This window comes from Achroia grisella, unplaced genomic scaffold (genome assembly GCF_030625045.1).
Source record: "Achroia grisella isolate CSIRO2021 unplaced genomic scaffold, CSIRO_AGI_Agris_v1 utg980, whole genome shotgun sequence".
NCBI lineage: Eukaryota > Metazoa > Arthropoda > Insecta > Lepidoptera > Pyralidae > Achroia > Achroia grisella.
In genome coordinates this window covers 900,346-927,818 of record NW_026713079.1, presented here as the reverse complement: position 1 = coordinate 927,818, position 27,473 = coordinate 900,346, and the positions used below count along the sequence as shown (strand labels likewise).

Sequence of the window (27,473 nt, the reverse complement as noted above, 5' to 3'; positions counted from 1 at the left end):
TACTGTTAGGGAACGTTCAAGTATTACGTACGCTGATATATTACAGTTATTTACCCCCTCATCCCCCTTGTCAGCAAAAGTAAGCAAAGCTCCTACCCCTCTCTCCCCTCCCCCCATGCTTACGTAAACATTTTTAATGTATTTTTTTTAGCAAAGACAATGTGAGGGTTGCCACTCGCGTAAAAAAGTAAAATGACGTAATCATCATTTAGCATACCCCACCCCCCAAGGCATCCAAAATAAGCAAAGCAAGCCCCCCCCCAATATTTCTTACGTAATACTTGAACGGCTCCTTAATAGATAACTTGTTAAAGTGTATATTTTTGTTTAACTATTGTACTGGTTTGGCTAGCAGCTGGCCTATACAGCTTCACGAGGACGAGTTTCAGGACGAGTCTTCGAATCCGCCACCATCGGAAGTAAGGCGGTGTGCTAAACTGCTAAACCACCGATACCATCAGATCTGATTAATACTAGAGTTATCTATACATATAAATAAAATTGGAGTGTCTGTTTCTAACACTGAAATAACGATTTTTTCATACATGCATATGAATATAAGTACGGTACATACACCAGAATAACATTTTTAACAATTTTTGTCTGTCTGTTTGTTGCGGATAATCTCTGAAATGGCTGGACCGATTTTGACGGGACTTTTATTGACAGGTAGCTGATGTAATAAGGAGTAACTTAGGCTACCTTTATTTAAAAAAATCTTTTATTTTAGAAAAATAAAGTTAAATTCTTTTATTCCTTAGCATAAATATATCCTTTAGCAAGAACGCTGACGGAACAGCGCGGAAGTGACGTCGCTTAGTCTATTTCCGACCAAAGAAAGCCGATCGCGTATATTCTCGCTTCCACAACTAGGCGGCAGTGACCCGCGGGTATTGGGCTACGATTCCACACACGTGCGATTGTATAAATAGTTGCCTTGTCACTGATATGTGAAGGCGTCTTTCCAGACGGCGTCATTTAGGACGAGGCTAAACGAACGTAATATTAGGAGTCGTGTGGAACTAACGCATGATATAGTTCGTGACCGAGAGCGGTTATAGTTCGGATCTAATATTATCTCGTTGGAGAACTATACTCTGTTTCTTTCCTATAATAAAATCTTAATAATATTATAAACGCGAAAGTTTGTGAGTATGGATGTTCGTTACTCATTTACGCTAACACTACTGAACCGATTTTGATGAAACTTTACAGTAATATAGCTTATGTATCAGAATAACAGGCTATATTTTTTTTATTGAAAATTAACGCGGATGAAACCGCAGGTACTGCTAGTATAATATAATAAAAATGTATATAGAATTTGCTACAATTTTTTATATATATTAACACAGTTCTGTCGACTGATTAGTTTGTTATTGCGTTCAGTTCTAAGTTATTTATCGCATGCCTAACCCTTTTTAATGTTTGTATACTTAGATGAACATTGATTTAAAATAGCAACATGTAAGTTTCTTGCTTGTTCTTGCGATGAGCCCGCATTCTGAATGCGTGGCAGAATATTAAGAAAATGACTATTCAAAAGTGCTTATTTTAAGTTTATTTTAAAAAAGATTATTTATATTAGTTTGCGAGCGAATTGTTAAAAAGCCAGGTCCTTTGGGCTTAAACTAATTGGAGCCTACTTTCGTTATCTGATTCGTTTCGATTCCTACGTCATACTAGCTTTATGCATGCAAATTCCCAGCCCGATCGGTTTAAAATTGACAAAGTTTCATACAAACTTTCAACCCCTATTTTATCCCTTAGGGGGTAGAATTAATCGAAGTCCTTCGCAGGATGCCTACGTCATAACATCTACCTGCATGCCAAATTTTAGCCCAATCCGTCCAGTGGTTAGGGCTGTGCGTTGATAGATCACTATGTCAGTCACCTTTGAGTTGTATATATTTAGATTTATTTCTTTAAAGCAACTTTGACTATATTGATAATTTTGATGGCCTCTTCTGTTAATGGGTTATTGAGAATACTATTGCAGAGGCCGATACCATTTCGAATAGGGTAAAGATTTTGCGTAGGTGCAGTCACGTAAACGTTACGTCATCGTATGGTGAATGATGACTCACTAGTGTTTTTGTAGCGACTAACAGAATTCAATGATCTTTCTTTCCTTCGTATAATTATAGAATTAGCACTTTTAGTCAATATCTACACATAAATAAAATTGGAGTGTCTGTTTGTAATATTGAAATAACAGTTTTTTACTACATGCATATGGATATAAATACGGTATATACACCAACATAACATTTTTTATAATTTTTGCATGTCTGTCTGTCTGTTTGTTCCGGCGAATATCTATTCTACAATATTTGTCTGTCTGTTGTTTGTTCCGCCTAATCTCTGAAATGGCTAGACCGATTTAAATGGGGCTTTTTTGGCAGGTAGTTGATGTAATAAGGAGTAACTTAGGCTTTTAATTTAGAGAAATAAAGTTAAATTCCACGCACGGGAACAGCTAGTTTTAAATTATAATTGTATGTTTTCCACTAATGTAAGAATGTGTGATACAATTTTGTAATAATAATAAAAAATCATATTATAAATTGGTTTACGACAGTTTTCCACTGTAACTCTCCATAATGCTTGATAAACTACTAATGTAAGAATACTATGTGATACAATTTTGTAATAATAATAAAAAATCATATTATAAATTGGTTTACGACAGTTTTCCACTGGAACTCTCCATAATGCTTGATAAACTACTAATGTAAGAATACAATTTGTGTAATAATAATAAAAAATCATATTATAAATTGGTTTACGACAGTTTTCCACTGTAACTCTCCATAATGCTTGATAAACTACTAATGTAAGAATACAATTATGTAATAATAATAAAAAATCATATTATAAATTGGTTTACAACAGTTTTCAACTACAACTCTCCATAGTGCTTGATAAACTACTAATGTAAGAATACAATTATGTAATAATAATAAAAAATCATATTATAAATTGGTTTACAACAGTTTTCCACTGTAACTCTCCATAATGCTTGATAAACTACTAATGTAAGAATACAATTATGTAATAATAATAAAAAATCATATTATAAATTGGTTTACAACAGTTTTCAACTGTAACTCTCCATAATGCTTGATAAACTACTAATGTAAGAATACAATTATGTAATAATAATAAAAAATCATATTATAAATTGGTTTACAACAGTTTTCAACTACAACTCTCCATAGTGCTTGGTAAAATATTCCATCTGGTGGCTTGTGGCTACAACATTCTCAGAAAACAGATACACTGACATCGAAATTACCAAAAATAGCATACTGTAGTTTGCGTGTGACTAATGTGACCATCGCTTTCGTTTCATAAGGGACACTTTATATTTTCCTGTCGTCGTTATCTTTGAGGAATATTATTATTAAAACATATAATATACTAACTATACACGTAACTACGTTCGCATGGAATTTAACATAATTTTTCTGAACTAAAAGTAGCCTAAGTTACTCCTTATTATATTAGCTACCTGCCAAAAAAGCCCTGTCAAAATCGGTCAAGCCATTTCAGAGATTAGTTGGAACAAACAGACAGACAGACACAAAAATTTAAAAAAATGTTATTTTGGTGGATGTACCGTATTGTACTCATATGTATGTAGTAAAAAAAACGGTTATTTTTGTGTGCTTTTAACACTAGAGCTGTGACAAATGTCACAACTCACAATTGACATCTAACATTTGGTTTCACAATTGACATCTAACATTCAGTATTTATAAATCGTTTCCATTATCTGTTCTAACATTTAGTTCGGTAATTATAAATCGTTTCCATTATCCGTTTTAAACATTTCGTTCAGTAATTATAAATCGCTAAGCATCCATAATGAGTATTTTGTTTTACGCATGACAGTAAAGGTTGAGAATAAAGTATTTTTGCATACTTCATTTGTATGTAAATGCATAATTACCAAAAATAAAGTAGGATACGTATTCTAAAGTATGGTTGGCAACCCTAAATACCACAATTTAGGCATTATAATTAGTCTAGATTTTCTTGAATGAGTACTGTGATTTTCGTGAAACCACAATCAAAAACATCACTATCATTTCTGATATTCTTCATAATCCCTAAGGTTACACAGGCACAGGTTAAAGTGGGAATATAAGCTAATCATCTCATCATCATCATCGCAGCCCGGAAGACGCCCACTGCTGGTCATAATAAGCTATAAGCCATAGAAGCTAATACAGTTCGTCTTTTTCTTGCATCATTGTTACAACTTGGTAACCGTCACTATAACAACGTGAGGGAATTTTAGCAATGTGGACTCTTGACCCCATTGTTAGCAACGTACCAGGTTGACCTCCACGTGGTTCTCCCTTGAAACCTGGTGAATTTATGACGATGTGCTAACTGACATGACCTAGGGGGTAAAAGGGATTGTTAGTAATGTGGACTAATGAACCCATTACTAGCAATGCACCATGTCAGGTTGACCTCCACGCGGTTCTCCCTGGAAACCATCGTGATAAGTTCTTGGTGAATTTGTCACGATGTAGCCCATCGCCCCACTGACCTGACCTCATGCTCATCTTATCATCCTCCACTGGTGCCCCGCCAGCGTAAACCGTTAGCGCAGGCGGGTGTACCATTCCATTATCATCCACAAAAAAAAAACTGACATGACCTCATCTTATCATCCTCAACAGGTGCCCCGCCAGTGTATACCGTTAGCGCAGGCGGGAGCTCATTCCATTATCATCCATATAAAAAGACTATACCAACATGATATAAATTTTGCGTAAAAATAGAAGCAGCCACGTAACATACGATGCTTTTAACAGATAACTAAGTCTCTAAGATCAAAACAAGATTTAATAACACTAGAAATAGACTGTATTAGACAGATATACATCTTGACCAATTTACAACAGGTCAATGTGAAGGGTAATTTCAGCGTACGGTTACCATACGAATATATTTAATAATAGCTGTATTGGCGACTTTTTCCGCGTGGAATTTAACAAAAAAGTTAATTAGAGAATTTTTCTAAAACAAAAGTAGCTTAAGTTACTCCTTATTACATCAGCTACCTGTCAATAAAAGTCCCGTCAAAATAGGTCCAGCCATTTCAGAGATTAGCCAGAACAAACAGACAGACAGGTAGACAAAAATTGTAAAAAATATTATTTTGGTGTATGTACCGTATTTATATTCATATGCATGTAGTCAAAAACGGTTATTTCAATATTACAACCAGACACTCCAATTTATATGTTATATATCGGAAATTATAAACGTATTAGAATGAATGTTTCGTATTTTATTGGTGATAATTAATAATTTCCGATATATAACATATAAATTGGAGTGTCTGGTTGTAGTAACGGTAAACGCTTTTGGGGCACCAGTGAATTTATAGGCTCATCCTATAGTCGAACGAAGTCAGGTCAGTCAGACATAGTAGCAAATTCTGAAAGATTTACACTGATGGTTTCCGGAAGAGACCGCGTGTAGGTAGACCTGACAATGTAACATCATTGCTAGCAATGGGGCTACTAGAACCCGAATTCTATAAATGCGGTTTACTAAATTTAAATCAAAGTTACAGACTATTAAATACCCTAAAGTTGAATAGATCGATTTCAATGGGTTATTCAATAGTTGGCAAGCATTCTATTACTAGTTTGTTTATCAATACACTACAGCAGTATGCGATATTCTTTGGCACCGTGACCCGGGACCGTTGGCGCGGTCGACGACCCACACGGCTTATTGTTCATTAAGCACATGACCCGCAATCATCACGCGATTTGTGCAACTAAAGTGATTGTAATTCTTATGCACTAAAGATTCAGTTTTCTTTGGCAAGTTTCGAGTTTGTTACAGGCCCTGATGTCTCTACTAATGATGATGACACAACCATTTACTGTGCAGGTATGTAATAGTAAAACCATTAGCAGATTGTTCTGTCGTTGATGGAAGTAAAAGAGTTGTCGTGTTAAAATTACAGGCTAGTGATTCAATAATGGACACACATAGTCCACGGCCTCTATGGCATACCGCATTACTTCTGATAGTAGCGGTTTCGATTCCTCGCACAGTGTACGCATTTGTATCCATGAGTATAATTGTTTGTATTGGTCTGAGTAGTTTCTGTGTATATTATGTATCTCGAAAAATATATATTTATATCAGTTCTAGTACTCATGACTGATGCTCTACTTAGCTTGGAAGGAGATAGCGTTGCGAACGTGTGGGTTAATATTATCATTGAAGCGGTTTCAAAGGTCCACCAAAGTATACATCCAAGGAATGTAGCTATAAATTAATTACCATATAAGGTGTATGTATAATAGGTAATAGATAATTTAAACCTCTAGCTACTTGACTAGAATTGCAAGGTTACAGTTTAAAGATAAATTAAAAAATATATGAAAAGACTATGTAAAATATAAATGAAAAATAAACCCAAGTACCAATGATAGAAATAGAGACACACCTAACAAATAATAGAGTAAAATCAATGTATAGAAATAGAGTTATAGAAAATTATACAACACACTTAGGGATTCCTAGTTAAAGGTTTAATATTGTTCGAAGAATCTCTATGCGGTGCCACGGCAATTTGGCATTCCAAAGACGGTGCGATTATATTTACTTCATATAGACTCCAGTTGAAGTAAAATGCTTATATTTAGAATTCGACGACTTATGACGAAGACGACGGCATTTAGGATTTGACGTAGCGTGACGTTACTTCACGAGTCTTGAGTTCAATTCTCGGCAAGTCCAATTTAGAACGCCAGCTACTAACATTTTACTCTGGCAAAAATGTACAGTTACGGTTTTCAATAGTTCAAAAGAAGTTTTGTTCGACTCCGAAATTTTGTGTATTATGCTTCGCTGTTGAGAAATTTGTTTCTTTGATGATATTTACATTTTTGTTTTTTGACACATTGTTTGAAGCGTCTTCACAAAGTGTTTGTGTTACTATATATAATTTTATCGTTTAGATTTCATTTCTATAACACCATATTATTTAGGTAATTTCTGATCGTAGAGTTTGAGAAATGTTCAATTCGCCATCTAATAATTACACCAAACATGTAGTTGCAATTAACCTTGTAGTTACCTTCTCAAGGGCAATAACTATCATCCAATAATTTGGATCGAAAGTGTCGACATAAAATCGATCCTTGTCATATCGATGTTTCGTAATAAATATTTGTAGCAGGTGAGTTTATCATTTGTCGATAGTCGCATCTTATCAAACGCTGCTCTTGATTAGATAAAATAACAGCAAATGTAAGTCATATGTAACAAAATAACAATCGCAAAGATATTTTTGATTACAGAATATATTTATTCTGCCCAACACAAAATCCGCGCTTGGCAACGATTTTTCCAGCATTATGCTAGGTTGTGGTCCGTATTGTCTGTGTTGTGATGTATGTTAATTGTTTGTTTTATTTTATGTCTGAGAGTAAATAGCTTATATTCTATGTTTCAGCGTACTTAACCATAAATCTTTACTTATTTCCTAAATGCAAAAACTACTAATAATCTTTGTGGGTTCAACTTAAGTTATGGCTGATGATAAATTTACTGATTTATTACTGTATAATAGTGATCATTGTATTCATCCTAACCTTTAAAATTAAGTATTAGAAATATCAAAAAGATTGAGATCAGAGTTTATAGTTAGTTCTTGGCTGAAACTACATTCTGAACTGTCGAGAGATTGATGACTTTCAATTTGGCGTATCATAAGTGCATGCGATAGATATATAAGACTAAATATATTTGATTACATTCGATAAATCTATATATTAATACTTGAAGCAAAAACTGTATAACACTTTTTACGAAAATTGTGGAGACGAAGAAGTATGAAATTTCCCACACTTTTAGTTTATATAGAATAGAATAGAAAATCATTTATTCAAATAAACTTAATATAAGCACTTCTGAATAGTCAACAATTTTTTTTTAATCTACCGCTTATTCGGAAAGCTATCTCATCACAAGAAGAATAAGCAAGAAACTAGTGTGTTGCTCTTTTAAATAATCCTTGTAAGTTCACATTTTACAAGTAGAGGAGTACAGAAAGCGAATTTGTTTTTAATCATGCAAATTACATTAAATAAAACATTACACACACTACCACGTATTTGATACATACACGCATATATACCAAAATGGTGGTCAAAAATAGTATAAAGTAATATTGTTTGCCTTTTATATTATTTCTCTAGTCTTACTGGATGTTAAATTAATTACGGTCTAATTTCAATCACTAGTCGACCATTAGTACTTATTATATTAATAAGGGTACGCCAAACAACCTAAACTTATATAACCTTTAAATTGTATTTATTTTATAACACGGGACAAACGACCAGACGGCTCACCTCATTGTAAGTGATTACCGCCGTACATATAACATTCATTATATGTTATATAGAAATAATAATAGGAATTATCCCGCAATTCTCAGATATCTGGAATCTCTACTCAAGAACCATATACACTCATACGTTCGCACCTTCTAAGTACCCAGCATGTTCACGTCAAATGTCGGCCACAGATTAATAATTTACAGAATCTATAATATCTACGGCGGGATTTTCTGAATCTATACACATCATTTATCTTTTTTATTGTTATTGAGAAAGATGTAATTACAGATGTTGAGATTTGTGACTCAAACTAATCTTGTTGAATGTCCACACTTGTGGCGGCGTGGTGGGCCGGGTCATTGGGCTCCCTAAAATATGGTCGAGCGCAGTGATGGCAGGCTCATCCGTCATTTTACAGTTTATTCTATATTTATTTCTCTTATTAATTGTTTAACCAGTTGGTTATATATACAATATTTTTTCTATTACTCAAATATTATATTATATTAATATTTAATTGAATTAGTGCTAATTGGTGGTTTGTATTCACACACTTAAAAAAAATGTAAGTAATAATTATTTAAAAGAAACAGTCATTTTTGCCCGTTCTTCTTGTGATGAGACGTTACATATATATATACTATTCAAAAGTGCTTCAATGTAAGTTTATTTGAATAAATGATTTTCTATTCTATTCTATTCTTAAAACAGCGTCCAACGCTGTTTTCATCCACAACTTAGTATAAAATCCATATTTTCAAAATTACTAATTATTGAGTTCAAATAGTCTTTATTCTATATTTATTTCTCTACGTTTAACTATATTAATGTGTACTAAAAGCGAAACTTTAAAATTAAGTATTTATTGAATAGTCATTTTTGAGTTTATCGTTACATATATATATACTTATTTCGTTTTTACTTCGTATAACATTACGATGTTACTTTAGTGTTGTACATTAGCTTTATTGTTTCAAAAATATTATTTACTTTATACATCTATACATACAAATAAAATTGTAGTGTCTGTATGTAATATTGAAATAAGCGTATTTTACTACATATAAATAAGGTACAATCACCACAATATTTTTTTACAATTTTTGTCTGTCTGTCTGTTTGTTCTAATCTCTGAAATGGCTGGACCGATTTTGAAGGGTTGGACTTTTATTGGCAGGTAGCTGACGTAATATAGAGTAACTTAGGCTACTTTTAAAATAGAAAAAAAAATCTTTTTTTTAGAAACCTTAAAGTTAAATTCCGTGCGGACGAAGTCGCTATTCGAAATTGTCCGCGTGAGATTCACTAACAGGAATAAAAAGCATGTTTCCTTTGCCGTCCATTAAGTGCCAAAATAATAAAGTACATGAGTTAAATAACGAATGTAAATTATTTTTTTAATTTTTTCGGACTACTCTAATGCTGTTGGCCGCAGCTGGCCTTTACAGCTTCACCGGACGATAGGGGGCGAGTGCAGATGGCACTCCAAACCCGCGGAAGGACTTATGGAGCGGCTGAAGGCCAACTAAGTAAATAATTGTAAAGAACGTACCAAATGAGAAGAAGAAATAACAAACTGACTGTCTGTCTGTTTTATAATATTAGTGTTAATTTCTGAAGTTGTACATAATGCAAGATGAGCTCTAATTATCTGTCAGATGTACAGTAATTAGTAATTATCACATACGCCTTCGAGCTTGTAACGAGAATAATGACTGTTAGATACTATCTCTGCGGTGTACGGGAGATTCTGTAGCTCATCTCGGAACGTTTATGAGATCACCTTTCTTGATTTACTGTTTACTATCTACTCGCCCCGGCCTCGCTCGGGTGTACATGTATTATACATATAAACCTTCCTCTTGAATCATTCTATCTATTAAAAAAAACCGCTTCATAATCCGTTGTGTAGTTTTAAATATTTAAGCATACATCTTCGCTTGTTCTATATTATAACACGCATGTATTATATATATAAACCTTCTTCTTGAATCACTCTATGTATTGCTGAATTTTCAAAGAATTAAGTGAACAGACTAACCAGAGGGTATGGTTACTAGACAACTGATATATACATTTTTTTATAAATACACTAGCTACTCCCCTCGACTCTGCACGGGTGTACATGTATTATATATATAAACCTTCCTCTTGAATCACTCTATCTATTAAAAAAACCGCTTCATAATCCGTTGTGTAGTTTTATAGATTTAAGCATACATAGGGACGGACAGACAGCGGCAGCAACTTTGTTTTATACTATGTAATGATATACTCGTAGCGATATCTGTCTATTAGATATAGACACCTATACAAGCATACAATACAAATATAATTACTTTCCAGTTTTTGTCCATTGAATCTCTATATTGGAAACGGACGGTATGGAAAAAATATTAAAAAAACCATAACAAACAAAACAAAAATATCATAAGCGGGTGAGATTTTTTACGATCTTCAAAAAGATCTTGGCCTGTCCAGAACTGCAGTGGTTTTTATATTAGAACGTATACCTAAAGCTGCACTAGCACTTGGCTCCTAGATTTGGCTGGACAGGGAGTTTCCACGTGCCTCCCATTTCTAGTAATGAGCAGGGAGGACGATTATTTTCTTATGTATAGTATTGGATACTTGCCAATGACAGGGTTGTGCATAGGTAGACTAGCGCCGTCGGGGTTGCAGAAGATTGCTCTCGCATTCCCATAACTCTGGCAAAAGGTGAAGGGAAGGAACACCTTGGAGTTTTGGCTGGTAAGAGTCCGGAAGTACCTGTTTATTTTCCCCAGGGTATTTTTTTTGTGGGGTTTGAGCTATTGTCAGTTTCAATGACCTGTAACACTGCGACCCGTACCGATCTATTGTATTCGCCCTTATTCAAAGTTCGCTACCTAGACGCGTGAGGGACAAGAACTGAAGGATATTCTTAGGAGCGATGGTTTTTATCTCCTCAAGATATAGTAGTACCCCCGGGGTATCTCATAGCAATTGGCAATTTATGACGAAATGATATCAAATCACGCTTTTATCAAATTGGCACCGTTTCATTATCAATTGATTTAATTTACTTATTGATATGTCATGGCATTCAAATGTATCTATGTATATTTTATTTTTAACTCCAAACAATAAAAGATGTGTATAAGTTAATTAAGGTAATAGATATTTATTTTCCAATAGAATATCTTTAGCGAGGGGCTTGATGAGCAGCCAATTCTTTGATTTATAATTCTCTAATCTTAATTTAATATTACTTATATATACGTTGTTTAAAAAAAAATTATTTTTTAAAGGTTCTGCATTTGTTTTAATTTAGTACATTTTTTTTTTTATACCCTTTTTTTTCTCGCCCCTCCGATCGATCCCCCGTACAATTCAAACGGGGATCGATATCACGACGGCCTGAGCCGAAGTTCGAACCCCTAGTGGTGCCCTCAGACTAAAGTCGTATCCGTCAGGCGGGAGTTGGCCTTCAGCCGCTTCATAAGTCCGTCCGCGGGTTTGGAGTGTCATCTGCACTCGCCCCCTATCGTCCGGTGAAGCTGTAAAGGCCAGCTGCGGCCAACATCATTAGAGTAGTCCGGAAAAAAACCTTTTTTTTCGACGGTGGCAATCAAGCATGCGGCCCATCTGATGGTAAATGGTTACCGTATCCGATAGACGTCTTAAACACTAGGGGTGTCACTTGCGCTTTGCTAAACCTTAATATACCCTTCTTGATAACTGATGTATGACGATGTTTTTCTGCTTTCTATCTCCGACATCATAACTCGCCAACAAATTTTGACGAAGTTTTTTTATATGACAGCTGACGTCGAGATACTCATCTATCATTTACGAATATCTGTTCAGGCGCTTAGAACCTATCAACTAATTGTTTTGTAGACGAGTTCAATCCGTTACTTTTGAGTTTGAAAGTTTTAAATTAAACCTAAATCACTTTTTTTAAAATAGACCTCACTAAAAGGGCAATTTCTATTTTTAGACTCACTCGCAACGTCTTCCGTGTGGTATTTAACTTCTTTACTAAAATAAATTATTTTACTAATGAAAGTAGTCTATTTACTCCTTATAACATTAGATATCATCGAGTGAAAGTCCCGTCAAAATCGGTCCAACCCTCCAAGACATTAAAGAACAAACAGACAGGTACAATTCTTTTAAATTATTTTTTGTTGTAAGCACCGTATATACTTTCATATTCATTTAGGAATAAGCTGTTAATTTCAAATTGTAAACAGACGCTTCAATTTTAGTTATTTGGGTATAATGAATTTTTATTGTTACAAAAGTGCTTTATTTGTATTATTGTGTGTATATGTATAAAAGCATGATACATCAATTTATTAATCATGTCTAGTAAGACAAATTCAATATTATCCAGAACTAAACTGTGTCACCCCACCCTTCTTTTTATTTAGTATATAAGATTTCACTTGTCAGATCATCTGTAAAAAAAGCAAACATCACCCGCAACAGTATACATTTGTACAAAAAGCATCCTCTTCAAATATATACATAACGGCTTCTTTGTTATACATAAGTCTATATATATAACAAAAAAGGTACGCCAGTCTGTCTGAATGTCACGCCATTTGGCATTTATCTATAGATTTTCATCGAAATATCACAAGGCAATTGTTTATACGACACTTATAATCTGTACTAACATTATAATTGCGATACTATGTGTGTTTGTTTGTCAGTTTTTCAGTTCAGCCGTTCATAGATATTAAATAATTTTGAAGAAGCCGATGATGATGAGTAAAAGGTAAAAGACAACTTTATAAACATACCTACTTTCTCGGTCCAACGAATTTGGACTCGAATTTGAATCGAAAATACCACTAAAATGCGTAGTATGATGTAAACAAATTATTTTTAATCGATTAAAGAGATTAAATGTTTGTAGGCCTTAAATTATAATAACTTTCACTAGAACTTTAATCCATACATATAAATAAAATTGGAGTGTCTGTTTGTAATATTGAAATAATAGTTTTTTACTACATGCGAATATAAATACAGTACATACGCCGAAATAACATTTTTTACAATATTTGTCTGTCTGTTTGTTCCGGCTAATCTCTGAAATGGCTGAACCGATTTTGACGGGTCTTTTACTGGCAGGTATCTGATGTAATAAGGAGTAACTTATGCAACTTTTATTTTAGAAAAATAAAGTTAATTTCTATGCGGACGAATCGCGGGTACAGCTAGGTTTATATAAATGTGTTGTTATTTAAACTGCTCCGAGACAGGTTTGAAGTCATCGTGAAGGATATTACTGCTACACGATACACATTAATGGCCGGATATAACCAAAAATAATCTACATTTAATGAATTAAGAATTTCGTGTGTTTACAACTCTCAGCACATTACGTATTATACGGCATATCTATACATCTATACATATAAATAAAATTGGAGTGTCGTTATGTAATATTGAAATAACCGTTTTTTACAACATGCATATGAATATAAATACGGTATATACACCAAAATAAAATTTTTTGTCTATCTGTTTGTTCCGGCTTATCTCTGAAATGGCTGGACCGATTTTGACGGGACTTTTTTTGGCAGGTAGCTGATGTAATAAGGAGTAACTTAGGCTGTATTTATTTTAGAAAAATAAAGTTTAATTCTACGTGGACGAAGTTGCGTGTACAGTTCTAGTTAGTTTTACATCTATACAAATAATGTAGCCAAGAACAATTATCACAGCGCCATCTAGTCCTAAGCTAAGCAGAGCTTGTGTTATGGGTATAATATTTTCTTTACATAGTGTAAAACAAAGACACCGCCGCTATCTGTTCACTTACACCTTTTAAATTACGCAACGAATTTTAATGTAATTTTCAGCAATAGATAGAGAGATACAAGAGGAGGAAGAGGTTTTTTTTAACGTATCAATTTTGATTTATTTTAAATCTTAGGCTCCCGCTGCGATTTGATACAGGGGAAGTTTTTAATAGAAGTTTTCACTGTAGGGATATATATTATATTATACATACAAGAGGAAGGTTTATTTGTATAATATAGTCGTGTTATAATGACGACTGATAGAGAGCAGTGGAAGAGAATGACATACTGCGCCGACCCCAAATAATGGGATAAAGGCAAGGCAATGATGATAGTCGTGTTATAATGAAGAACAAGCCGAGAAACTCAAAGAATTGTAATGCATCAGTGCGAACTTGGGTCGGACAAACACTTACATACATTTTTTTTTTTTGTATACATGTGCATATATGTATATACATAACAATATATTATAATATATTATTTAATAATTAATACAAACAATCACAAAAAACAATCATTGTAATCCAACGCGGCACATCGAGGCAGCGTACCCAAGATACTGGCGTTGCCTCTTTGAATGGCCATACTTAGCCATTGGGCAAAGTAGCTACCAGCTCTCGGGTCACAAGTAACCTCGATAAGCCGCTGTATATACATTATATATAGAAAACACCCAGACCAATACAAACCATGTTTACGTATGTACCGTGCAAGGAATCGAACTTGCAGGTAGTAAAACGGCAGCAATTTACCGCTAAAGAACACGGTGGGAGTTCTACTACTTACTTGTACTACTTTTAGAAATCCCATCTGCCGTTTTCAGTAATATTACCGAAGCCATAGTGAACAATGGAAGCATCTCGCTATATAATAGAACATTTCCTAAATTAAGTCATAAATATAAGATGGCGGTTTTCTTATGCAAACTTCGGTTTTTGCGGTGAGAGGTGAACAATTCATGTTGAGATGTGCAATTTCAGTTAACTGCAACTTTTTTTATTGATGACTAGCTTTTGTCCGCGGCGTCGCTCGCGTTAACTTATCCCCTTAGGAATAGAATTTATCATAATCCTTTCGTAGGGGATCGGGGATCGGGGAAAGTCTCAGCTCGATCGGTTTAAAATTGACAAAATCAAACTTTCATCCCCTATTTTATCCCCTTGGGGGTAGAATTAATCAAAATCCTTTCTTAGCGCATGCCTACGTCATAACATCTACCTGCATGCCAAATTTCAGCCCGATCCGTCCAGTGGTTTGGGCTGTGCGTTGATAGATCACTATGTCAGTCACCTTTGAGTTATATATATTTAGATTGATAATAGAATGCTGCAAAACAAAAAACAACAAAAAAACTTGACATTCATAAGCAGCTAAAATGTACTACGTCCTACATCAATATATGATTTTTGATTTCATCCTCCTGGAAACAATCACGATAAATTCCTGTAGAATTAGTTGCATTGCGCTAAAGGATGAAGGACCTCTGAAAGCGATGTGATCAGGCTCCTGTTCATCTTATCATCCTCCACTGGTGCCGCGCCAGCGTAAACCGTTAGCACAGCCAACGTTGCAAGTGCACCGTTCCATATTTAATCATCAACGGCAGTAATCTGTTATCTTTGCGAAATACCATATCACAGTGTGTTTAACGGTATTACTAAATAAGATTATTCGATTCAAACATGTGATCAATTCTAGTTTATTTATAGAAACAGTTTTTTTTACAATGACTGGCAAGAATCATCTTGTATCATAAAATTTTGTACGTACACAAGCGATACTATTCTCCGACCAATCGTCAGTACAATTCAAACGGGGGATCAAAAATACGGCAATCCGAGCCGAGGTCCAAACCCCTAGCGGTGCTCTCAGACGAAAATCGTATGTCAGGTCAACAGAACAACAACAACATAGGTAAACTTCTAAGTTGGCCTTCATGCGCTCCATAAGTCCTTCCACGGGTTTGGAGTGCCACCTGCAGTCGCTCCCTTTTGTCTGGTGAAGCTGTAAAACCAGCTGCGACCAACAGCATTATAATAGTTCGAAAAATAAATACTCCTAATGGAATAATTTTTTGTACAAACTTTGAAAATCATATTTATTTATATTTAATCAACAGTCTAAAATATAAGTTTCACGATTCTAGCTTTATAAATGAATATGTTTTCATACAACTCATCCCCTTTCAAGCCCTAACAACACTTTTTTTAAATTAAAAAACCTATGTCCTTTCTCATGGTCTAGACTATCTATGCACCAAATTGCATTTAAATGGGTAGTTTTGTTTTGTACTTGTGTTCCAGTAGTTTTGGTGAAAGTGCCACAGATACATTAGTAAGGACTAGCTGTTCCCGCGACTTCGTCCTCGTGGAATTTAACTTTTCTAAAATAAAAGTAGCCTAAGTTATTCCTTATTACATCAGCTGCCTGCCAAAAAAGTTCCGTCAAAATTGGTCTAGCCATTTCAGAGATTAGCCGGAACAAACAGAGAGACAAAAATTGTAAAATGTGGATTTTTGGTATATGTACTGTATTTATATTCATAGGCATGTAGTAAAAAACGGTTTATCTCAATATTACAAACAGACACTCTAATTTTATTTATATGTATAGATGTATAGCTATTGTATAGTATAAAAGACATATACATATAGTTTTATTATGACAAGAATACATTCAGGTGGTAATATTATTACAAACAAGTGTCGCCATTCAAGCCAATGATAGCAGAGCAATTAAAACAGTCATTATAAACAATAAGGTATAAGGAAAAGTCATGAAACATACCTCAGTGCTGCACAATGACATCAGACTGATGACAATGCTACTTAGTGCTATTGGTATTGTAAATTCAATTGTTTAAGTCTACCTTCATGACAGATACCAAATGGTGTGGACAGGTTCCATAGACTATAGAAAATTTGTTTACTTAATTATTATATAAAAAATTTTTTAGCATTTTATAAAACAAAGTCACTGACACTGTCTGTAGGCTTCCTTATATCTTTAATCTTTATAATTACACAACAGATTTTAATGCAGTTTTCAGCAATAGATAGTGATTTAAAGAAATGGTTTATATGTACAATACATATACTATATATATATAGAACAAGCTGAGAAATTCAAAGGTTTGTAATGCATCCATGCAAGGCTGAGATGGGTCACTAGTCATAAGAAAAAATTTTTTTTAATAGATACAGTGATTTAATAGGGTGGTTTATATATATAATACATGTACACCCATGCGAAGCTGAGGCGAGTAACTAGTATATTACTTAATAAAACATAAAATTAAAGTAAAATTAAATTTAAATATTTCAGTAAACCAGTTTCATGATACAGAATACAGAATGTAATGGAAAATAGTGGTAGCTTATAAAATAATTATAATGTAGATAAGCACTTATTTATATACTTATCTATACAACAAAATTGAACTGTCCGTTTGTAATTACAAATTAACAGCTTTTCAGTAAATTCATATGCATTAATTAAATTAATTAATTGATTAAAAAAAACAGCTTGCTAACCTCTGAAGGGGATGGATTGATTTTAAAGGGGCATTCATGTGAAGATAGCTAATGTTATAAGCAGTAACTGGACCTATTATTAATTTAGGAATTATATTTATTTTAATAAAAAAAAATTACTCCATTCAGTCAGTATTTTAGCTTGGATTAACAGCTAATTTTACTATAATAGAATTAAATAATAAATGAACTAAGTACTGATTATTATTATCAATATCACGATAATCACAAAACCATTATTAAGTTTTATTTTATAACAAATTATTTTTATTTTGTCATATTTATATATGTGGATTTTAATATATTGCTTTATTATGTGTATGCATATCATTAAAACATTCAAAAACTAATTTAAATTTAAGTAAAGGAAATTAAATCATATATAGAAGATGTGACAAATAATTTATTTATTATAATTGTTTTATTACTAAATATATATCAAATAATGTAGGTGTATGCATCAAAATAAATAATAATGAATAATAAAAACAATTATTATAAGATCTTATACTTCAAAAATATCAAAATAGTGTGGAATTGATGTTATTATTTTTATTAAGAACATAAATAAACAACAATTAACAGTATTTTCTAGATAGTGGACATGAGTTCATTTATTTTGTATGCACTAACACACAGATGTCGAAATACCATTTGTACGGTTAAGCTTTAAACAAATTATTTGCACAGGTGAAAACAACAAGGACCGGTTTAATCATTTATGAGCTTATACGACCGCGCATATGTTATATTCCTTATTAGTATCATTTAAATACATAACAAGTTATTTCATAATTAAATTAAATACTGAGACATATAATTTGATCGAAACTAGCGAAATTGTGCACTTTTCTAGTGTCAGGAATTTTTTAGAAGGATACAGTAAGTTAATAAAATTGAATATAACTTACCTCAACTGAAGATTCTCAACAAAGTTGTCCGTTGTCAAATTGTCCAACAAGACAAAGTCGGACACGCCGACTTCTGGCTGTGTAGCCATATTTTCACTCCACTTTTTAGTATACAATAACAATAATGTTCACATATAATTTATTTACGTGTTTATTTTATTGTTGTCAATAAACTGTTTTACGGAAAATCGCGACAGAACCTACCACTCACAACATTGTATTCAAACTGAATGACAGTTGTGACAGTTGCTGTTATGCTGACAGTTTTTTAAATTTTTATATGAAACTGGTAACACATAATTTCTAATAATTGCCAGACTAATATTCAAAACTGATTGGTAAATGATAAAAATGCCAAAAAAAATCAAAATTAGTAGCGACCACAAATATCGAAATGTAATATATTAAATAAAATATACATATACAAAATAAATAAAATATTTTAATAGTGCGTTCTCCATACTATGACTTCATACAGCTGCGGATCCGAACCATGCGGATAGGAACGCATATAATTTGCCCGCCGCCATTTTCCTTGTTGTAGGTGCATCAAATGTCATAATAATTTAGTTTTTTCCATATTATAAATTTTCTTTTACGTTTTACGTTGTATATTATATTTTTTATATTATAATATTTTATTAACATACAATATTTACATCGGTACTTACTTCTTTCGGTTTATGTTGTTAATTCCGTCGTAGTGTTTTGTAGTACTGAGGTCGTCATTTCAAGGATCCTTCATGTTCTTCAAAGAGTATCGTCTTTAAATGGTAGCGAGTGATCTCCGCCCACATCGATGCATCTTGAGAGAAGTAACGAGTGACGCGAGTCTTTTTGTGCTGAGTAATGAAAACGTAGTTTAGTGTCACGAACGCAAAGTGAGTTTGGATGGAACAATGAATGAGTCCCCAGGCGTGGAGTGGCTGCCGGCGTACAGTCCTGGCCCGCCACGCCACAGCCCGTTGGGGCCCATCCCACGATTCTTGTACGAGGGTGTACAACCGTTGGCCTTACAGCAGGAGAATAACAACAAGGAGGCTGATCAGAAAGAGAACACAAATAAAATAAAACATGCCAAACCAGCGTACAGGTACCTATTTTCCTTAACAAATATTTACGTAGCTGAATCACTGGTGTAGGTGACCCCTTAAAGCAATAAATGAGAACAGAAATTTATTTGATGTGATATTTAATAAATAAATAAGCAAATTGTAATATCTAATTTCTGTAATGTTTAAAGTTAGCAAATGTGTGCATTATTTAAATAATGAAAATGCTTGCAGTCATATAAGGACAGATCCTTAACATACACATATATTTTATATTACAATAATAAAAAAATGTGATACAATAAAGTTATGATAATCATAGTTAAATGATTAAATATCATCATTCAATATATTTATTTTATTTATTATAACTTCAAGGCACAATTACATGAATAAAGTTCCACATGGTGGACTCAACACCTTGAGACATTTTCTCCTCAATATAGTTTATATAGATCCTAATTTATATTTAAACAAAACTTAAATTCTATTATTATATTCATAATAACAATATTAATTTCATCAACAAATTTGTTGGTAAATCTTATATTATTAACCATCTAAATCATTAACCTGTTGACCGGGGATTTCCTTTTTTTTATTACGCAGCATATAACGGGCACTGTCTGTCACTAGGATGTGTCAGTATGTCAGTACAATATAATTTAATGTATATAATTTTGATATGAAATATTCCACCCACTCCAGGTTCCAGGGTGCAGCAGAAATTTAAAAAATTTAGGTATAAATATGTTCTACATGTACACGAAAGTATGACGTTTGACATATTTGTCCTGCTCAGTTAACAGGTTAAGCTAAAATCACATGAAAACATATGTGTAAAATAATGCAATAGAATATTCATTTTGGTCATTATTTCCATATCTTTGAACAATAAGAGTACTGAGTACTGATTTTGTTCATAAATTCTATAAACATATCTTTAAACTGCACTAAAGCAATCTCAGATAAAAGATTAAATCAACAGATATCTTACTAATACTATAAATGTTAAAGTTTGTGAGTACGGATGGATGTTTGTTACTCTTTCATGTGAAAACTACTGAATGGATTTTGATGAAACCTTACAGTAATACAGCTTATACATCAGAATAACATAGGCTATCTATTTCACGCAAGTGAAACTGCAGGAACAGCTAGTAGAATATAAAAATAAGAATGCAGGTATTGGTAAGGCTGATCCTGTACTGACATGAGGAGATTATGTACTGAATCATGTAGAGATCATAATTTAAATATGGGTTTGACCACTTCATGGTCATTATTTAGCATTATACATTATTCCTAATTATATAATTTATATCAATATATTTTTTATTATCTAATTATGCCTAAAATTACATTAAAACATTAAAAAAAATAACACATTACCAAGTATATATATATATACACACACATGTGTGTATGTACACACACTCATCTTTTATTTATTGTTAAAAAATCTTGTCAAATTGAGAATATATTGACAACCCCCAAAACCCAATGGACTACAGACTTCCAACAAATCTGATTATAGTAAAGATATAGGATATACAAGGAACAAAAAAAATTGCAAATGGAATATTATTGCTTGTCTATAGTCTCACTGAATGGTAAATTCATTATGGTCAAATTTCGACCACTAGTCCTCATAAAAAAGTATATATATGTTTACAAACTGAAAATGAAAACTAAAAATGTATATGTTTTCAATTTGGAGTACATTTCGACCACTGAGAGACCACTATTCCTCATAAAAAGTATGTTTAGGAACTACTTACAGGCATATAAAAGTTAAATATGGAATATTTTCAAGTTAGTTCTATTCTCTGGTATATACTGATATTGTATCTACAATAATCAATATAATTACTATTAGATAAAAATATTCTTGTAAGTGCTTAATTTATATCAAAAAGTATTTAAAGATTATAGTATTATGTTTTATCATTAAATGTATTGATTAATTTCAATTACCTGTTGATTGTAACATAATATAGTGCCACATTTATGTGGACGACCTTAGTGGTGTAGTGGTTTAGCACACTGCTTTACATCCGACGGTCGCTGGTTCGATTTCTTTGCATGGTACAAACATTTGTATTCATAACTATAATTGTTGTATCAGTTTGGGTTTTCTATGTATAACATGTATATATTTACAAAAATAATATATTTACATAAAAAAATATATTACAAAAATAATATATATGCCGAAGAAACGGTCGCTCACGTAATCCTGGAAGTTAGTAATTTTGAAAAGTAATATGAATAATAAATTATGTCAGAATAGGTAAAATAACAAAATGAATTTACCTAAATATCCTTTAACTAAAGTTAGTAATTCATTTTATGGTAATTGCGTAAGGCTTTACAACAAACTACCAGTCTGTTCTAAATCTGCCTGAAAAAAGATTTGAATGTCGTATCAAACAATTCCTTTATATAAATACATATTATAAAATTGAAGAGTTTGTTAACAATAATAATGTAATTTTTGTAGAATAACTTAAAATTCATAGCTCACTCTTACTTGTTAATGTGTAATCATTACATAGTATAAAACAAAGGCGCGGTTGCTGTCTGTCCGTCCATATGTATGCTTAAATCTTTAAAACTACGCAACGGCAAAAATAAGCGGTTTTTTTTAAATAGAGTTATTCAAGCGGAAGGTTTATATGTATAATACATGTACATCCGTGCGAAGCCCGGGCGTATAGCTATTTATTATTTATATAAAAAGAAAAACATTCAAAAGAGCAACACACAAGTTTTTTGCTCATTCTTCTTGGGCTGAATCTGCGTTCCGAATGAGTGATAGAATAAAAAATATGACTATTCAAAATTGTGTGTATTGAATTTATTTGAATATAGACTGTTTCTATTATGTTACCTTTGATCTTTAAAAAACAGAAGCAGTCGAGAGGTAACAGGTAGTGTTAAGATATGTTTTTTTATCCACAGCTACGCCAGCATGATCCGCCTGGCTATCAGCAGCTCACCGAATGGCAAGATGACCCTCAACGAGATATACAATTACATTTGCAATGCATTCCCATATTATAAAGAAGTCGGGAAGGGATGGATGGTAAGTGATTTTCAATCCTGACTTCATGACTGATCTGATACTAATACTACATATGTGAAATTGTCTGCCTGTCTGTTATCTTATTACAAATATAGAACTGAACATATCATAATGAAATTTGATGTAAAGTTACATTATATTAGGGGCTACTATTTTTATTTGTATAAAAAATACAGATGATTATTTAATAACTCAAAAAAAAAACTCCAAAGTTGCAGTAGTATATTGCATTTATGTCAAAAGGAAGTAATTAAATCAGTAACTTTAATCCGAACAGACGCGTCCCCACAAGCAGCACCCGTTCACGAGTATGACCAATACCTTATATTACTTGACGATAGTACTCATGTTTCTTTTCTTAATAAGAATGTTTTGTTTTCAGAATTCAATAAGACACAATCTGTCCCTGAATAAGTGCTTCATGAAGGTGGCAAGAAGTAAAGACGACCCAGGCAAGGGGTCGTACTGGGCCATAGACACCAGCTACAAAATGGCTGAGGTGACGCCGCGCCGACGCAGGAGCCTCAGGGTTAGAAAAACTTATTCATTAATTAGGTACCGACTTCAGCAGTGTTCCTGTGCATTTAGGGCTAGCAACGCGCACGCGTCACCCCTGGCGTTTCGGGCGTCTATAGGCTACTTAATAGGTAATTGTTGGGCCGTGTGCCTGTTTACCAAAGTCGTTGCTACATTAAAAAAATGTATTGAAAACATTGTTTTAAGAAAATAACTTAAAGTCGTTGTTAATTATTAATTAAACTATTGATGCTACTGAACTTTGCAGTAAGTGCTGTCGAGAGAGGTAAATACCTTTATTTGCTATAAAATTAGTTCGTGTTAAGACCCGATGATAATATAAATAATGTATATTAAACACGAAAGTTTAAAAATAAAAATAATAACTGATGAAGTCATTCTCTGTAGGTGACAGAACTATTAAAATGTGACGCTGCCTAGACTCGTGAGGGAGAAGAATTGAAGAATATTCTTAGTAGCGATCATTTGTATCACCTCAGGATAGAGTGTATACTTTCCAGAGATATTTAATTTACGCATGAGTGGGCTACAAACAAACACAGTTTAATATTACCTGATTAATTATTTATCTATTGACATACATTGAAATCAATATTATATAACATGTACTAAGTGCTACTATAACTTAGTATATTATTGCTTTATATCGTAGAATTTAATCGTGATATTATAGAGATAAGTATATCCAGCTATATGAGTTGGTGGCCTTGGTCTAGAGGTTTAGCACACCGCCTTCCGATGGTCGCGAGTTCGATTCCTCGTACGGCACAATCATTTGTATTCATGAGTGTGATTGTTTGATTGATCTGTGTGTTTTCTATGTATATTATGTATTTACGAAAAATATGTCTATGTATTTATATCAGTTGCCTAGTACCCATAACACAAGCTTTAATGAGCTTGTGTTAAGAAGAAGGACAATTCTCACAGTGCCATATAGTCATATGGCACTGTGAGAATTGTCCTTCTTCTTTTGTTTCAATGGCAAGTAAATACATATACAGTGGACCCGCGGTAATCCGGCCCCCCTTGTAATCCGACATTGTCTATTATTTGTTATTGAATATTACTTTGACAATATACTTCAGAGTGCATATACATACATACATATATAACATAGAATCTTATCACTGGATCTGTAATTTGTCGGATTACAAGATACTCTTTTGTAAAAAAATCCGGACTTTAAGCAGAGGACCCTTAAGCAGCACTCTATAATCCGACAAATACGATGGTCCGACACTGCCCTGCAAAACGTTTGTTGGATAACCGGGGGTCCACTGTATATGTATATAATATAAAGAATCATCATTGGATCTATAATTTGTCGGATTACAAGGTACTCTTTTGTAAAAAAATTCGGACTATAAGGGGTCTTAGGCAGTACTCTATAATCCGACAAATTCGATAGTCCGACACTGCCTGCAAAATGATTGTCGGACTACCGGGGCTCCACTGTATTTAAATATATTTTCTCCAGAATGTTGCGACGACTTTTGCGCATTCTGTCGCATTTTTTAAGTCTTCCTTTGTGCAGGATGTTGGGCACAAAGGACAGGTCAATAGATGGGCCATATATGGCACTGTGGGAATTGTCCTGAGTATTGTTATTATGAACTTTTAAATAATTATCTATGATAAACGTCATGACACTAGTATTGGTTATAATTGTGCGTGTCTATGCTAAAACCGACCGTTTTACCTGGTGTTGCCTCTATTAGCTCACATTTAAGAACCATTTTGTATTGCTGTAGCACACACATACTGCATATTCTATTACATTATCCATATTATGTACTATTTGTTAAATAAGTCTTTATGTGTGTACATATTCTATGTATATGAATACTGTACTGAGATTTGGCCAGTTAAATTAAACTACAGGGATTATTCAACAGTGGCTGTTGTAATCTATTAACGTTTATTAAAATTAACAGAACGCTTATATTAACCCGCGCAAAAATCTTAACATCGAGATGTAGAGAAATGAATAAAACTTATCAACGCCATCTAGTGGTACAGTTGTAAAACTAAAACGGTTGTACTATCTATCTATATATCATTCGGCTCTAACGTTGCGTGGACATGTCTCAGATGGCGCCGTACAGCCCGGAGTGCAGCTCCAACAGCTCCGGCGAGGCGGGCGGCGTACTGCCGCCGTCGGCCGACGCCGCGCCCACGCCGCCCGCCACGCCCACCACGCCCACCGCGCCCACCACGCCCGTCACGCCCACCACGCCCACCACGCCCACAGACCTCTACGCGGTCAAGGAGGAACCCGGCGTCAAGGAGGAACCAGGTCAGTATTACAACTCATTACGAAACCTAACTAAACTCGCATTGAACGTTTTGAATTAATTTGTAGCGCGATGGTTATCATCTCACCACTGTAGAGTTATCATCATTACATACTATAAAATAAAGTCGCTGTCGCTGTCTGTCTCTATGTGTGCTTAAATCTTTATAACTACGCAACGGATTTTGAGGCAGTTTTTCTTTTGCTTGTATAGATAGAGTGATTCAAGAGGAAAGTTTATATATATAATACATGTACATCCGTGTGAAGACGGGGCGAGTAGCTAGTATATGATGTAATGAGGTGTATTTAATTTATTTGTTACCTGAAGTATCTAGGTAGTGAGTATACAGATGGAATGGTTGTACTACATTAGTAAGTTTATTTGATAGTGTGCTGAGTAACGCGTACACTCATCGCGAAGTTGGACTGACTTTACTGAACTGTTCAAAATCTACCCTGTAACATCGTAAGCACAGATTATTATATTAGAGTCCGTTAGTTTTCTCTTCCCGCGCCTTTGCCTCCTTTGCATTGTGTTGTGAATTAAAATAAATTAGAACTGTGTTAAACCTACTGTGAGGCCTGCTGTGAAACTGGAAAGCTAGCGAAGATACCTTGGAGACCCTGAAGCCCAAGAAATCCGCAGAACCATAAAGGTAAATGACTGACGCTCCCTTATTTTTCCCTATATATATACAGAGAGTAAATTCCCTAACATTTTGGTAGCAGAGTAGTTTCCCAAACATGAACTGAAGCCAAAGTTATGTGGAGACGTAAAATGGAAGGGTGTCGACTGTTGACCGAAATATTACGTTAGCTTAAATTAATTTTCCAGATTCAAGACACACGGACGACGCTCTGACAGCGCTAATGAACGAAGAGTTAATGACAGATGTCGACATTAGTACAGGTAGGTATCAGTGTTTTTTTCCAAAACTATATACTCACCATTTCTTAAAATATGTAATAAATTCTGTCAATAAAATGTACAAAATATGTTTCTACAAGCGGTGACGAAAATGGAACCATTCCTTTTCGCGACCGGTCGAATTTATTGAAATGTTTTCTCGTAGAACGTCTGTGGAGCGACGGCGGGCGGCGGCACGTGTGCCACGCGGCGCTGACGGACGACTACGGGAACTTCGTGGTGCAGCGCGTACACCAGTGCGAGTGCCCGCCCGCCCCGCCCGCGCCCTACTGGCCCGCGGAGATATTATAACACCGGGGCCGCCCCACGCCGCCCCGCGCCGCCCCACCACGCCCCGCGCCGCCCCGCGACGCCCCACGCCGCCCCACGCCGCCCCACGCCGCTCGCGCCTCCTAGCCGTGTCGGCTCCGGATCCTGTATAGGCAGTGCTGGTTGGGTGTCACTAGTTGAGCATTCGTGATCTAATCATAAATGCTGTCATCATATTTTTAGACCTCTCAAACACTGTCGGTTTCGTGATGTACAAAATTAACAAAACTCGTAAATATTTTACATCCAATGTTAGACCAATATCCAACATTGGGCTGGAAATTATTTACATGCTCCAAATATGTTAGACTGAAAGCTGATTCTTTGAATAATCTGTTTGGAAGTACCAATTGTTCTGCAACATTATATATATTTTTCAATTCATTCATATAAATGAATCGAGAAAAATTATTCATGTATTTTGTTATGATTTTAAAACGTTGTCGTTTTATCATGTTGATGAATAGAAAAGACGGAGTATCTCTGGTAATAATTTGCTCAGTGTTGCCATAATAATTGGTACTACAAATTGTCGACTACGACACCCAACAGAGTACAATGTAACGTATAACGTTTGGCATGTTGTGTTTTGTCCTGCGATGAATTGTATTTGCGCTGATTG

At 34.1% G+C, this 27,473-nt stretch overlaps 2 protein-coding genes across 2 annotated transcripts in view; one reads left to right on the top strand and one right to left on the bottom strand.

Moving 5' to 3' along the window:
- LOC131854364 (unconventional myosin ID-like) overlaps positions 1–18,850 on the bottom strand; it is a 70,262-nt gene extending 51,412 nt beyond the window's left edge. Inside the window, exon 1 of the mRNA XM_059205471.1 lies at positions 18,639–18,850. Coding sequence (XP_059061454.1) covers positions 18,639–18,727 — 89 coding nt within the window. The 5' untranslated portion in view covers positions 18,728–18,850. The remainder of the gene's footprint in view (positions 1–18,638) is intronic.
- A 344-nt stretch (positions 18,851–19,194) lies between these two features.
- On the top strand, positions 19,195–26,833 carry LOC131854391 (forkhead box protein J2-like). Its single transcript, XM_059205506.1, has 6 exons — positions 19,195–19,731; positions 22,655–22,778; positions 23,161–23,307; positions 25,410–25,614; positions 26,450–26,524; positions 26,688–26,833. Exons 1-6 carry the CDS (start codon positions 19,538–19,540, stop codon positions 26,831–26,833), a joined length of 891 nt encoding a protein of 296 aa, XP_059061489.1. The 5' UTR covers positions 19,195–19,537.
- The last annotated feature ends 640 nt before the right edge of the window (positions 26,834–27,473 follow it).

Excerpts from the sequence above, each read along its gene's own strand:
- LOC131854391 (XM_059205506.1), top strand. The coding sequence starts at position 19,538 with ATGAATGAGTCCCCAGGCGTGGAGTGGCTGCCGGCGTACAGTCCTGGC. Across the intron at positions 19,732-22,654 it reads CATGCCAAACCAGCGTACAG|CTACGCCAGCATGATCCGCC; the intron begins GTACCTATTTTC and ends TTTTATCCACAG. Across the intron at positions 23,308-25,409 it reads GCCGACGCAGGAGCCTCAGG|ATGGCGCCGTACAGCCCGGA; the intron begins GTTAGAAAAACT and ends GACATGTCTCAG.